The sequence below is a fragment of the Equus przewalskii genome, chromosome 15, assembly GCF_037783145.1.
Source record: "Equus przewalskii isolate Varuska chromosome 15, EquPr2, whole genome shotgun sequence".
NCBI classification, from domain to species: Eukaryota; Metazoa; Chordata; class Mammalia; order Perissodactyla; family Equidae; genus Equus; species Equus przewalskii.
In genome coordinates this window covers 39,613,509-39,626,867 of record NC_091845.1, presented here as the reverse complement: position 1 = coordinate 39,626,867, position 13,359 = coordinate 39,613,509, and the positions used below count along the sequence as shown (strand labels likewise).

The window sequence follows — 13,359 nt, the reverse complement described above, 5'->3', positions numbered from 1 at the left end:
AGCTTAACCACTCGGCCACCAGGCTGGCCCTTTCTCTCTCTAAACCTCCCTTCTCAATACTTCCTCCTTTGTTTCCTTTTCTACTGCAGTCATTCTCCAAGGCTAAGCACCCCGCTCATCTGGTCTACTACCCCTTTCAGAAAACTCAGATTCCAGGGCTTCAGCTTCTGTTCAGTGATGACTATCACTCGGCAATCTCTAGACCTCTCTCCCTACCTTTAAGGCTACATTCACAGCTCACTGGAGAAGCTCTCCCTACTCAAATCATCTGCAGAATCTCACCCTCCTGAGGTATGTCTTATTTGTACCAGAGCCACCTACCTACCTTCTTTCTTAGGATTTGAAACCCTAGTAATACCTCTAACTACTTCCTCTTGCTGTTCCTGCTCTTATCACATGGGCACCAAGTCTGTTGGAGTGGTCTGTCACGATGAATCCAGAATCATAACTACTTCCTCTCTCTGTCTGAGTCTTCTCCTAGGCCAAGTCCTTATCCATCCTTACCCAGTGTGGTGGTTTTCAATTATGTCCACTAATTCTTTGACACTTTTCCCCTTTAAAGGGTAAATCCTAATTCCACTATCCTTGAATGTGGGCCAGACTTGGTGATTCACTTCTTTATTTTTTTTTTTTTTGAGGAAGATTAACCCTGAGCTAACACCGACCACCAATCCTCCTCTTTTTGCTGAGGAAGATTGGCCCTGAGCTAACATCCATGCCGATCTTCCTCTACTTTATATGTGGGATGCCTGCCACAGCATGGCTCGACAAGCAGTGCTAGGTCTGTGCTCCAGACCCAAACCTGTGAATCCTGGGCCGCTGAAGTGGAGCATGTGAACTTAACCACTGCGCCACCAGGCCAGGCCCTCAGTGATTCACTTCTGTTGAATAGAATGTGGTGGTATTGATGCCATGTGACTTCTAAGGGTAGGTGATAAAAAAAAGTCAGCTTCTACCTGTCTCTGTCTCAGGTTATTTGCTTTGGGGGAAGTCGGTCACCATGTCATGAGGACGTTCAAGCAGCCTGGAAAGGCCACGTGTGGAAGAAAGAAAGCCTCCTGACAACAGTCAGCACCAACTTGCCAGCATGGAATAAACCACATGGAAGCCAATCCTTCAGATGAGTGCAGTCCCAGTCAACATCTTTTTTTGCGAGGGTGGAGGGGGTCCTTTGGTCCAGTATTTTTAATAGCTTTATTAAGAAATAATTTGCATAACATAAAATTCACCCATTTAAAGTACATAATTCAATGATTTTTAGCACATTCAGAGTTGTGCAATCTTTATTACAATCAATTTTAGAACATTTGCATCACCCCAAAAAGAAACACCACACCCATTAATAGTCACTCCCCATTGCCCTCTCCTCTCAGCCCCTGGCAATCACTAATCCACTTTCTGTCTCTATGGATTTGCCTATTCTATATATTTCATATAAACAAAATCACACAATGTGTGGCTTCTTTTACCTGGCATAACATTTTAAAAGTCCATCTATGTTGTAGAATGTATCAGTCCTTCATTCCTTTTTATTGGTGGATAACATTCTACTGTACAAATATGCCATATTTTGTTTATCTGTTCATCAGACAACAGACATTTGCATTTTTCTACTTTTTGATTATGAATAACAATGCTATAAACATTTGTGTACAGGTTTTTGTGTGGCTATATGTTTTCAATTCTTTTGGATATTGCATTGGTCAGGATTCTCCAGAAGAACAGACCCAGTAGGATTTGGAATATATATATATATGTCAGCCCTGGTGTTCTAGTGGTTAAGATTTGGTGCTCTCATCACTGTGACCTGGGTTCATTTCCCAGTCAGAGAACCACTTCACCTGTCTGTCGGTTATCATACTGTGGCAGCTGCGTGTTGCTGTGAGGCTGAAAGCTATGCCACTGGTATTTCAAATATGAGCAGGGTCTACCACAGTGGACAGGTTTCAATGGAGCTTCCAGACTAAGACAGACTAGGAAGAAGGACCTGGCCACCTACTTCCAAAAACATGGGCTAGGAAAACCCTATGAATAGCAGTAAAGTATTGTCTGATTTAGCACTAGAAGGTGAGAGGATGGCGCAAAAAGACTGGGCAAGGTTCCACTCTGCTGTACACAAGATCGCTAAGAGTGAGAATCGACTCAATCCACTAACAACTATACATATAAAATCAGGAATTGGCTCACACAATTATGGAGGCAAGCAAATCCCAAGATCTGCAGTCAGCAAGCTGGAGACCAAGGAGAGCCAATAGTATAGTTCCAGTCCAAGTCTGAAGATCTGAGAACCAGGAGAGCCGATGGTATAAGTTCCAGTTCAAAAGTTGGCAGGCTAAAGACTCAAGAAGAGCCAATGTTTCAGTTTGAGTCCAAAGGCGGGAAACAACCAATGTCCCAGCTCAATCAGTCATGCAGGAGGAGTTCTTCCTTACTCATGGGAGGGTCAGCCTTCTGTTCTATTCAGGTCTTCAACTGATCAGATGAGGGCCATCCACATTAGCAAGGGCAATCTGCTTTACTCAGTCTACAAATTCAAATGCTAACTTCACACAAAAATACCCTCACAGATATACCCTGGATGTTTGACCAATATCTGGGCACCCCATGACCCAATCAAGTTGACTCATAAAATTAATTAGCATAGGTATATACCTAGGAGAATTGCTGAGTCATATGCTAAACTACGTTAACCTTCTGAGGAACTGCCAGAGTTTTCCAAAGAAGCTACACCATTTTACATCCCTACCAGCAGTGTATGAGGATTCCAATTTCTTCACATCCTTGCTAACATTTGTTATTATCTGTCTTTTTGATTATAGCCACCATAGTGGGTGTGAGGCGGTGTCTCATTGTGACTTTGATTTTCATGCCCATGATGGATAACGATGTCAAACATTTTTCATGTGCTTATTGGCCATTTGTGTATCTTCTTTGGAGAAATGTCTATTTTTTTTTTAGGAAGATTAGCCCTGAGCTAACTGCTGCCAATCCTCCTCTTTTTGCTGAGGAAGTCTGGCCCTGAGCTAACATCCGTGCCCATCTTCCTCTACTTTATATGTGGGATGCCTGCCACAGCATGGCTTGTCAAGTGGTGCCATGTCCACACCTGGGATCCAAAGTGGCGAACCCCAGGCCACCAAAACGGAACATGTGCACTTAACCACTGTGCCACTGGGCCAGCCCCCACCATTCTACTTTTTGTCTTTATGATTTTGACTACTCTAAGTATTTCAATGTAAGTGGGATCATATAGTGTTTGTCTTTTTGTGACTTAGTTCACTTAGTATAATGTTTTCAAGATCCACCCATATTGTAGCGTCAAAATTTCCTTCTTTTTAAGGCTGAATAATGTTCCATTGTATGTATATACCACATTTTGCTTATCCATTTATCTATGGGTAGACACCTGGGTTGCTTCCATGTTTTTAGCTATTGTGGATGATGCTGCTATAAACATGGGTGTATGAGTATCTCTTCGAGACCCTGCTTTCAATTCTTTCGGTTATATACCCAGAAGTGGAATTGCTGGATTATATGGTGATTCTATTTTCAATTTTTGAAGAACTGCCATACTGTTTTCCACACTGGCTGTACAATTTCACATTCCCAATCACAGTGCACAACGGTTCCAATATTTTCACATCCTCGCGAATGCTTGTTATCTTCTGTTCTATTGATAGTAGCCATCCTAATGGGTATGAGGTGGTATCTCATTGTAGTTTTTATTTCCATTTCCCTAATGATTGAACATTTTTTCATGTGCTTATTGGCTATTTGTATATCTTCTTTGCAGAAGTGTCTATTTAAGTCCTTTGCCCATTTTTTAATTACATTATTATCTTATTATTATTGAGTTGTAAGAATTCTTTACATATTCTGGATCCCAGCCAACATCTGCAATCTCACAAGAAACCCTGAGCCAGAATACCCACCTAAACTGCTCCCAAAATCCTGCCTCACAAAGACTGTGAGAGTTAATGAATGCTGCTGTTTTAAGCAACTAAGTTTTGGGATAAGTTGTTACACTGCAATAGATAACTGATACGCTCAGTCACTTCTGCAGTCTTTTTCCTGGCTGCTTTTTCTGCTCAGAGTTCTGCTTGGAAATCTTTCTTAGGGTGCTACCATACTAATCTTTCTGAAACACCATCTTCACTATGCTGTTCCTTTACTTCTTTAGAATCTCTCATTCTTGTATGTGTTAGGGCCTTACATGCCACACTAAGGAAACCACTCTCTAGGCAATGGAGGTGACATGCAAGTCTGAGGAGTTTATAGGACACAACAGTAGAAATGTACAGAGCCTCCCACTGCTTTACATCCAAAATCCCTTATAGCGGCCTTAGATCCTCCACGGTCAGGCACAACCTCCCCCAGTTAGTAGGGAGAGAGAAATGGATCAAAACCTCCGACTGATACCTTTTTTGTGATTTTGTATAAATCTCAAACTTGTCTCATCATAACATCAGCCATCCAGGCCAGCAAGAACATTAAAGTCCTCCATGGCTGGTCTTATTTTACAGTCGGACTCCCGTTGCCAAGCCTATATCATCCTTCACTCCTGCCCAGAATGTCTAGGTCTCCCTACTTCTCCAGGCAGAACTCAGCTAGCCCTTTGCCACCTGCCATAGAGCCTTTCCCAGCTCCAACTCTGAAGTGCCACAGCTCTTGCTTTCTGAGGCCACAGCTAGTCACCTTGGACCTCTAAAAGTGCTCTAGTCCAGGCTTTGATTTAAGTCCGTCTGGCTCTCTGAGATCAAAAGGACAGGAGTCAGCAATTTGTGATTTTGGTTTAAGCTCAAAAGAGGCTTTCTGGCTATTGAAAATATCAGCGAAGGAAGATCCAAGATGGCGCCGTGAGTAGTCCTCTTTGTCTCTCGCCCTTCGAGTCTACAATTATTTGAACACTTATCGCTTGACAAAGGATATCCAGACAGCATCTCAGGACGTCTGAGACACCCACGCGACTATACATCGGAAGGCGGACGGACTTTCCTCCGGGAGGATGTGGAAATAGGTGAAAACTCTCCGACCCCAACAGGCAGCCTAGTACCCGCAAGCGGCTTTCTTCCAACGGACGCCCCCAGAGGATCCACACACATCTAGGGCAGGAGCGAGAACACAACAGAGGAGCGACAGTGGAAACAGGTGACCAGAACCCTACCTAAACCCCCCGCAATTACTCCTAAACGCAGAGGGAAACTTTGGAGTTGCACACCTGAGCCCGCGGGGAGAGTCTCTCCCCGCCAGTGGCGGGGAGACCCAGCCTGGTGCTCGGGGCGCCCGGAGGGTCCCAGAGAGAGTCACGGAGGGTACGGAGGTCTCCCAGCTGCCGTTGCCCGCCCCGTGGGACTAGGGATTGCCGGAGATCTCGGAGAGGACCGGGGCTGGGGGAAGTTTCAAAGGCCGGTTCTGCGACCCGGAGGGGAAGCGCCGGAGTTCCGCCAGGCAGCAGACAAAACTCTCTGTCTGCCATTAGCAGAGGGGCCACGCCCAGCATTCAGGGCTCCCGGGAGAGGCCCGGAGAGAAGCCCAGAGGGCGGAGCGACCCCCAGCTGCCGTTGCCCGCCCCGTGGGACTAGGGATTGCCGGAGATCTCGGAGAGGACCGGGGCTGGGGGAACTTTCAAAGGCCGGTTCTGCGACCGAGAGGGGAAGCGCCGGAGCTCCGCCCGGGCAGCAGACAAAACTCTCTGTGTGCCGTTAGCAGAGGGGGCACGCCGAGCATTCACGGCTCCGGGAGAGGCCCGGAGAGAATCCCAGAGGGCGGGGCGACCCCCAGCTGCCGTTGCCCGCCCCGTGGGGCTAGGGATTGCCGGAGATCTCGGAGAGGACTGGGGCTGGAGAGAGTTCCAGAGACCCAGCTTAGTAGCCTAGGGGGAAACCCTACAGGCTCACAGCAGCCTTAGGGAAAGCCTCTGCACAGCACCAGTAGAAGGCACCCAGCCGCCAGCCACAAGGCTGGAAGACCCCAGGGCAAAAGCAGCATAGCTAGGTGTACTAACCACAGACTGTAGAAGATGCCAATAGCTCCCCTGCGACCCATAGAGGACAAGTGAGATTCGGTGGGTGCCGACAGCAACGGAGCGACAAATATAAGTGATCCCACCCCCGGCCGCTGGAAAAGCCCATAACACCGTTGCAGACCCCAAGGAGAGAGCACATCTAGGTGGGCTGCAACAGTAGGCACCTGCAGCCTGAAGCCCCCCTGTGACGGCCCCCAAGGCAGAGGAGGAATCCAAAGGGCCACTGTGGCTACGAAGAGGGGCCCAGGCCCAGTTAGCAACTACGGACAGGGTTCCTGGTTGGTGAAGCATAAACAGCTGCTCCCCCAACTGCAGCAGCTGAAACAAGTGAAAGGAGCAACTAAACTCTATCTCCATGCGGAGGCACAAATCAACAACATCAAGCAATATGAAAAAATACATTAAATCTCCAGAACAGAAAGAAAGTAACAAATACACAGAAAACAATCCCAAAGAAAATGAGATATATAACCTAAATGATGATGACTTCAAAACAGCCATCATTAAGATTCTCAATGAGTTAAGAGAGAATTCTGACCGACAACTCAACGAGTTCAGGAGCTATGTCACAAAAGAGTTTGATACGATAAAGAAGAAACAAACAGAAATATTGGAAATGAAGAACACAATAGAGGAGATTAAGAAAAATCTAGATGCTCTGAACAGTAGGGCCGATAATATGGAGGAAAGAATTAGCAATTTGGAAGATGGCAATATAGAATTGTTGCAGGCAGAGGAGGAGAGAGAAGCAAGACTTAAAAGAAATGAAGAAACTCTCCGAGAATTATCAGACACAATTAGGAGATGCAACGTAAGGATTATAGGTATACCAGAGGGAGAAGAGAAGGAGAAAGGGGCAGAAAACCTATTCAAAGAAATAATGGCTGAGAACTTCCCAAATCTGGTGAGGGAGATGGATCTTCAGGTGACAGAAGCCAATAGATCTCCAAACTTTATCAATGCAAGAAGACCAACTCCACGTCATATAGTAGTGAAGCTAGCAAAAGTCAACGACAAGGAGAAAATATTAAGGACAGCCAGGCAAAAGAAACTAACCTACAAAGGAACCCCCATCAGGCTATCAGCAGATTTCTCAGCAGAAACTTTACAGGCTAGAAGAGAGTGGAATGATATATTCAAAAATCTGAAGGACAAAAATCTACAGCCGAGAATTCTCTACCCAGCGAAAATATCCTTCAAATACGATGGAGAAATAAAAACTTTCCCAGATAAACAAAAATTAAGGGAGTTCATTGCCACAAAACGACCTCTTCAGGAAATCCTCAGGAAAACCCTCATTCCTGAAAAATCCAAAAAAGGAAAGGGGCTACAAAACCAAGAGCAGAGGAGATAAGTAGAAGGACAACAACAGAGAGTAGCAGCTCTACATCAGAACAGATTAAACCATGGGACGAGAAACAAAGGAAACTGAAGAAAACCGGAAAACAAGACACAAAATGGTAGTGGTAGGCCCCCACGTCTCAATAATCACTCTAAATGTAAATGGATTGAACTCCCCAATCAAAAGACACAGAGTGGCAGGATGGATCAAAGAACAAGATCCAACAATATGCTGCCTCCAGGAAACACACCTCAGCCCCAAAGACAAACACAGACTCAGAGTGAAGGGATGGAGAACAATACTCCAAGCTAATAATGAACAAAAGAAAGCAGGTGTCGCTATACTAATATCAGACAAGGTAGACTTCAAAGCAAAACAGTTAAAGAAAGATAAAGAGGGACAGTATATAATGATAAAAGGGACTCTCCACCAAGAAGACATAACACTTATAAATATATACGCACCCAACACAGGAGCACCAAAATTTGTAAAGCAACTCTTAATAGAACTAAAAGAAGACATCAACAACAATACAATAATAGTAGGGGACCTCAACACACCATTAACACCAATGGACAGAACATCCAGACAGAAAATCAACAAGGAAATAATAGAATTAAATGAAAAATTAGACCAGATGGACTTAATGGATATATATAGAACACTTCATCCAAAAACAGCAGGTTACACATTCTTCTCAAGTGCACATGGAACATTCTCAAGGATTGACCATATTTTGGGAACCAAAGCAAACATCAATAAATACAAGAGAGTTGAAATAATATCAAGCATCTTTTCTGATCATAACGCTATTAAACTAGAAATCAACTACAAGAAAAAAGCAGAGAAAGGTGCAAAAATGTGGAGACTAAACAACACGCTTCTCAACAAACAATGGATCATTGAAGAAATTAAAGAAGAAATCAAATATTATCTGGAGACAAATGAAAATGAGAACACGACATACCAAATCATTTGGGATGCAGCAAAAGCAGTCCTAAGAGGGAAATTCATCGCAATACAGGCTCACCTCACTAAACAAGAAAAAGCTCACGTAAGCAACCTCAAACGACACCTAACAGAACTAGAAAAAGAAGAACAAACAAAGCCCAGAGTCAGTAGAAGGAGGGAAATAATAAAATAAGAGCAGAAATAAACGATATTGAAGCAAAAAAGACAATAGAAAGGATCAATGAAACAAAGAGTTGGTTCTTCGAAAGAATTAACAAAATTGACAAACCCCTAGCCAGACTCACCAAGAAAAGAAGAGAGAAATCGCAAATTAATAAAATCAGGAATGACAGAGGAGAAATCACAACAGATACCAATGAAATACAAGAGATCATAAGAGAATACTATGAAAAACTATATGCCAACAAATTGAACAACCTGGAAGAAATGGACAAATTCCTAGACTCCTACAATCTCCCCAAACTGAATCAGGAAGAAATGGAGAATCTGAATAGACCAATCACAAGTAAGGAAATAGAAACGGTAATCAAAAACCTCCCCTAAAACAAGAGTCCAGGACCAGACGGCTTCTCTGGAGAATTCTACCAAACATTCAAAGAAGACTTAATACCTATTCTCCTCAAACTGTTCCAGAAAATTGAGAAAGATGGAGAACTCCCTAACACATTCTATGAAGCCAACATCACTCTGATCCCCAAACCTGACAAGGACAACACAAAGAAGGAGAACTACAGGCCGATATCACTGATGAACATAGATGCAAAAATCCTCAACAAAATTTTGGCAAACCGATTACAGCAATACATCAAAAAGATTATACACCATGATCAGTGGGATTTATACCAGGGACACAGGGATGGTTCAACATCCGCAAGTCAATCAACGTGATACACTACATCAACAAAATGAAAAACAAAAACCACATGATCATCTCAATAGATGCAGAGAAAGCATTCGACAAGATCCAACACCCATTTATGATAAAAACCCTCAGTAAAATGGGTATAGAAGGAAAGTACCTCAACATAATAAAGGCCATATATGATAGACCCACAGCCAACATCATACTCAATGGACAAAAGCTGAAAGCCATCCCTCTGAGGATAGGAACAAGACAAGGGTGCCCACTTTCACCACTCCTATTCAACATAGTACTGGAGGTGCTGGCCAGAGCAATTCGGCAGGAAAAAGAAATAAAAGGAATCCAAATAGGTAACGAAGAAGTAAAACTCTCGTTGTTTGCAGACGACATGATCTTATACATAGAAAACCCAAAGAATCCACAGAAAAACTATTAGAAATAATCAACAACTACAGCAAAGTAGCAGGGTATAAAATTAATGTGCATAAATCAGTAGCATTTATATACACTAACAATAAACTAACAGAAAAAGAACTCAAGAACTCTATCCCATTCACAATCGCAATGAAAAGAATAAAATACCTTGGGATAAACTTAACCAAGGAAGAGAAGGATCTATACAATGAAAACTACAAGACTTTCTTGAAAGAAATAGGCGATGACATAAAGAGATGGAAAAACATTCCTTGCACATGGATTGGAAGAATAAACATAGTTAAAATGTCCATACTACCTAAAGCAATCTACAGATTCAATGCTATCCCAATCAGAATCCCAAGAACATTCTTCACAGAAATTGAACAAAGAATCCTAAAATTCATATGGGGAAACAAAAGACCGCGAATTGCTAAAGCAATCCTGAGCAAGAAAAACAAAGCCGGCGGAATCACAATCCCCGATTTCAAAACATACTACAAAGCTACAGTGATCAAAACAGCGTGGTACTGGTACAAAAACAGGTCCACAGATCAATGGAACAGAATTGAAAGCCCAGAGATAAAACCACACATCTATGGACAGCTAATCTTCGACAAAGGAGCAGAGGGCCTACAATGGAGAAAAGAAAGTCTCTTCAACAAATGGTGCTGGGAAAACTGGACAGCCACATGCAAAAGATTGAAAATTGACCATTCTTTTTCACCACACACCAAAATAAACTCAAAATGGATCAAAGACCTAAAGATTAGGCCTGAGACAATAAGTCTTTTGGAAGAGAATATAGGCAGTACACTCTTTGACATCAGTTTCAAAAGAATCTTTTCGGACACTGTAACTCCTCAGTTGAGGGAGACAATAGAAAGAATAAACAAATGGGACTTCATCAGACTAAAGAGCTTCTTCAAGGCAAGGGAAAACAGGATTGAAACAAAAAAACAGCTCACTAATTGGGAAAAAATATTTACAAGCCACTTATCCGACAAAGGGTTAATCTCCATAATATACAAAGAACTCACATGGCTTAACAACAAAAAAACAAACAACCCGATCAAAAAATGGGCAGAGGACATGAACAGACATTTCTCAAAAGAAGATATGAATATGGCCAATAGACACATGAAAAGATGTTCATCATCGCTAATCATCAGGGAAATGCAAATCAAAACTACACTAAGATATCACCTTACCCCCGTTAGATTGGCAAAAACATCCAAAACCAAGAACGACAAATGTTGGAGAGGTTGTGGAGAAAGAGGAACCCTCATACACTGTTGGTGGGAATGCAAACTGGTACAGCCACTATGGAAAACAGTATGGAGATTTCTCAAAAAGTTAAAAATAGAAATACCCTATGACCCAGCCATCCCATTACTGGGTATCTATCCTAAGAATCTGATATCAGATATCTCAAGAGTCCGTTGCACCCCTATGTTCATCGCAGCATTATTTACAATAGCCAAGACGTGGAACCAGCCTACATGCCCAGAAACTGATGATTGGATAAAGAAGATGTGGTATATATACACAATGGAATACTACTCAGCCATAAAAAAAGACGAAATTGGCCCATTCACAACGTGGATGGACCTCGAGGGCATTATGTTAAGCGAAATAAGTCAGTCAGAGAAAGACGAACTCTATATGACTCCACTCATAGGTGGAAATTAGTATATTGAGAAGGAGATCTGATCGGTGGTTACCAGGGAAAAGGGGGGGTGGGGGGAGGGTATGGAGGGGGAAGTGGTGTACCCACAACATGACTAACAAAAATGTACAACTGAAATCTCACAAGGTTGTAATCTATCATAACATTAATAAAAAAAATAAAATAAAATAAAATAAAATAAAATAAAACTTGGTCTAACTAAAAAAAAAAAAAGAAAATATCAGTGAGCATTTTCAGTCATTTCCATTTCAGTACAGAGGTCATTGGTTCCTCCCTAAGAGTGACATCTCATGGGGAGAAAGGGCAAGAGGATACAGAGGCAGGACCAACATTTGTATAAGGCAGCAAATAAGAGTTTAAGTCTTTTTTCTTTAAAGAGAGGTCCCAGATGCCTGGAACTAATCTGCCTACGTAGATCAAGAGCAGGAAGAGAGACCAGACAATTCCTCTCCCTTACTAGACAGTGCTGCTTAGAACGACTGTGTAAGAAGCACTAACACACACAGCATTTACCACTAGCTGAATAAACATATGACTTGTTTCACAGTGCCCCAACCCGTCTAGTAGCTTTAATCCTGGTCTTGCCAAAGCATAACCCTGGCTCTTCTCATAGACTAAAGGCAGCACTTTCTTGTCCAAATCTGCCAAGAGTAAGTGTCCCTAAAGCTATTTCCCTATAGAGGAAACCCGATCTGACATTCTAATAAGCCCTCTACCCAGGTTTCCCACTCTATAAGGCTCATGTCTGCTCCCCACAGGCCCACCATGGCCATGATCGTCAATTTCCTCCAAATGTGTGTCCAGAAATAAGGTTAGAAAACTAGGATGAAGGTTGAATGCTAAGTCACAGGGCATGGACTTTAGTCTCCAACAAGACCTTGCTGAAAGTGTTGCACGGGAAAGAGTTGAGGCCTGATGTGGGGAAGACCAGGGAACAAGCCCTGATGAGTTTCCTCCTTTCCAGAGCCTCAGTTGGACCATGGATTCCTTACCTGGGAGTTGTGAGAATGAGCCTGACCCTGGGCAAAATTGGTCACTTGCTCTCCTTGGAAGAGGCTGAGTCTCTGAGGGCATCATTGCTTCCCACAAGAGGCCACTCAGGCTAACGTGGGGTGACAGGCTGAAGATGGCCAAGCTCCTCTCTGGGGCGGGAAAGATGCGAAGAGATAGTGATGGGGACTCTGGCCCCAGAGGAATGTGCCAAAAGACATCTCTAGAATACGGTGCCTCTGTCTTTAGCTTTCTTCTTGATGCAGGCTTTACAGGCGACCTGTTTCAACCTTGCTGATAATGTTAAGGTTTGCTGAAATCAGAGCTTTGGGGAGGCACTTTTTCTTTCCCACCCCCAAAGAAGTGGTGCAAGGTCAGGAGAGGCTGCCAGACGAGAACTTTAAATCAGAGCCTTTCATGAGCGGTTGGAAGCTTCTCACTTGGCGCGGCCCGGCTCTTGGGGGAGCGAGGAACAGCTTCCCCCGACCCCCAAGAGGAGTAAAAAGGAGATTCCCTAGATTTTTCACAGAAGCTCCCACAGGTCCCCTTCTGTCCGAGGCCGCGTGTCGCGGGAGACCCTGCTTTCCGCGCCTCGCCCAGTCCTCCTCCGTATAGCCCACGCCCCAGCCCCCTCGCACCTTGACCGTGTCCAGCGGGTGCCCCACGAACACCAGGCACATGCCACCAAAGCCGCCGGCCAGCAGATTCTTGAGCGGGCTGATGGGCTTCACCTGGTCTGCCATGGTTCATCCGTTCGTCAAAGCGCCTGTCACTTCGCCGCCGTCCCGCTCCACCTCCCGGGCCACTGCGCCTCCGCCGCCGACCTTTCACCCACTTTCCTGTGGGCGGGGCACTAGCCCGGGGCAGGCCGGGAGGAGGGCCTAGACTGCCCCGCCCGGCTTCCGCTGGGGGAGGCTGCTTCCGGTCGAGGCCTCACCCCCGCCCCCCATGGGCGTGGCTTGAGGAGAGGGGCTGGCCGTGACGCTGCCTAGGCGGTGTTTGCAAGTGCCCGCGGGTGGACTCACTCCTTCAGGAAGTCGTCCTGGATTTAAGTGTTTCTCCCC

General features: G+C 44.3%; 1 protein-coding gene across 4 annotated transcripts in view; it reads right to left on the bottom strand.

The window, feature by feature from the left end:
* Nucleotides 1-13,230, bottom strand: part of SLC25A20 (solute carrier family 25 member 20) — a 43,884-nt gene extending 30,654 nt beyond the window's left edge. Inside the window, exon 1 of one of the 4 annotated variants that reach the window (XM_070575404.1) lies at nucleotides 12,934-13,230. In XM_070575404.1, the coding sequence (XP_070431505.1) occupies nucleotides 12,934-13,038 (105 nt within the window). In that variant the 5' untranslated portion in view covers nucleotides 13,039-13,230. Of the gene's footprint in view, nucleotides 1-12,297; nucleotides 12,550-12,933 lie in introns of those variants that run through there. The other 3 variants (XM_070575405.1, XM_070575409.1, XM_070575406.1) reach the window with 3 other exon arrangements.
* Nucleotides 13,231-13,359: the final 129 nt, after the last annotated feature.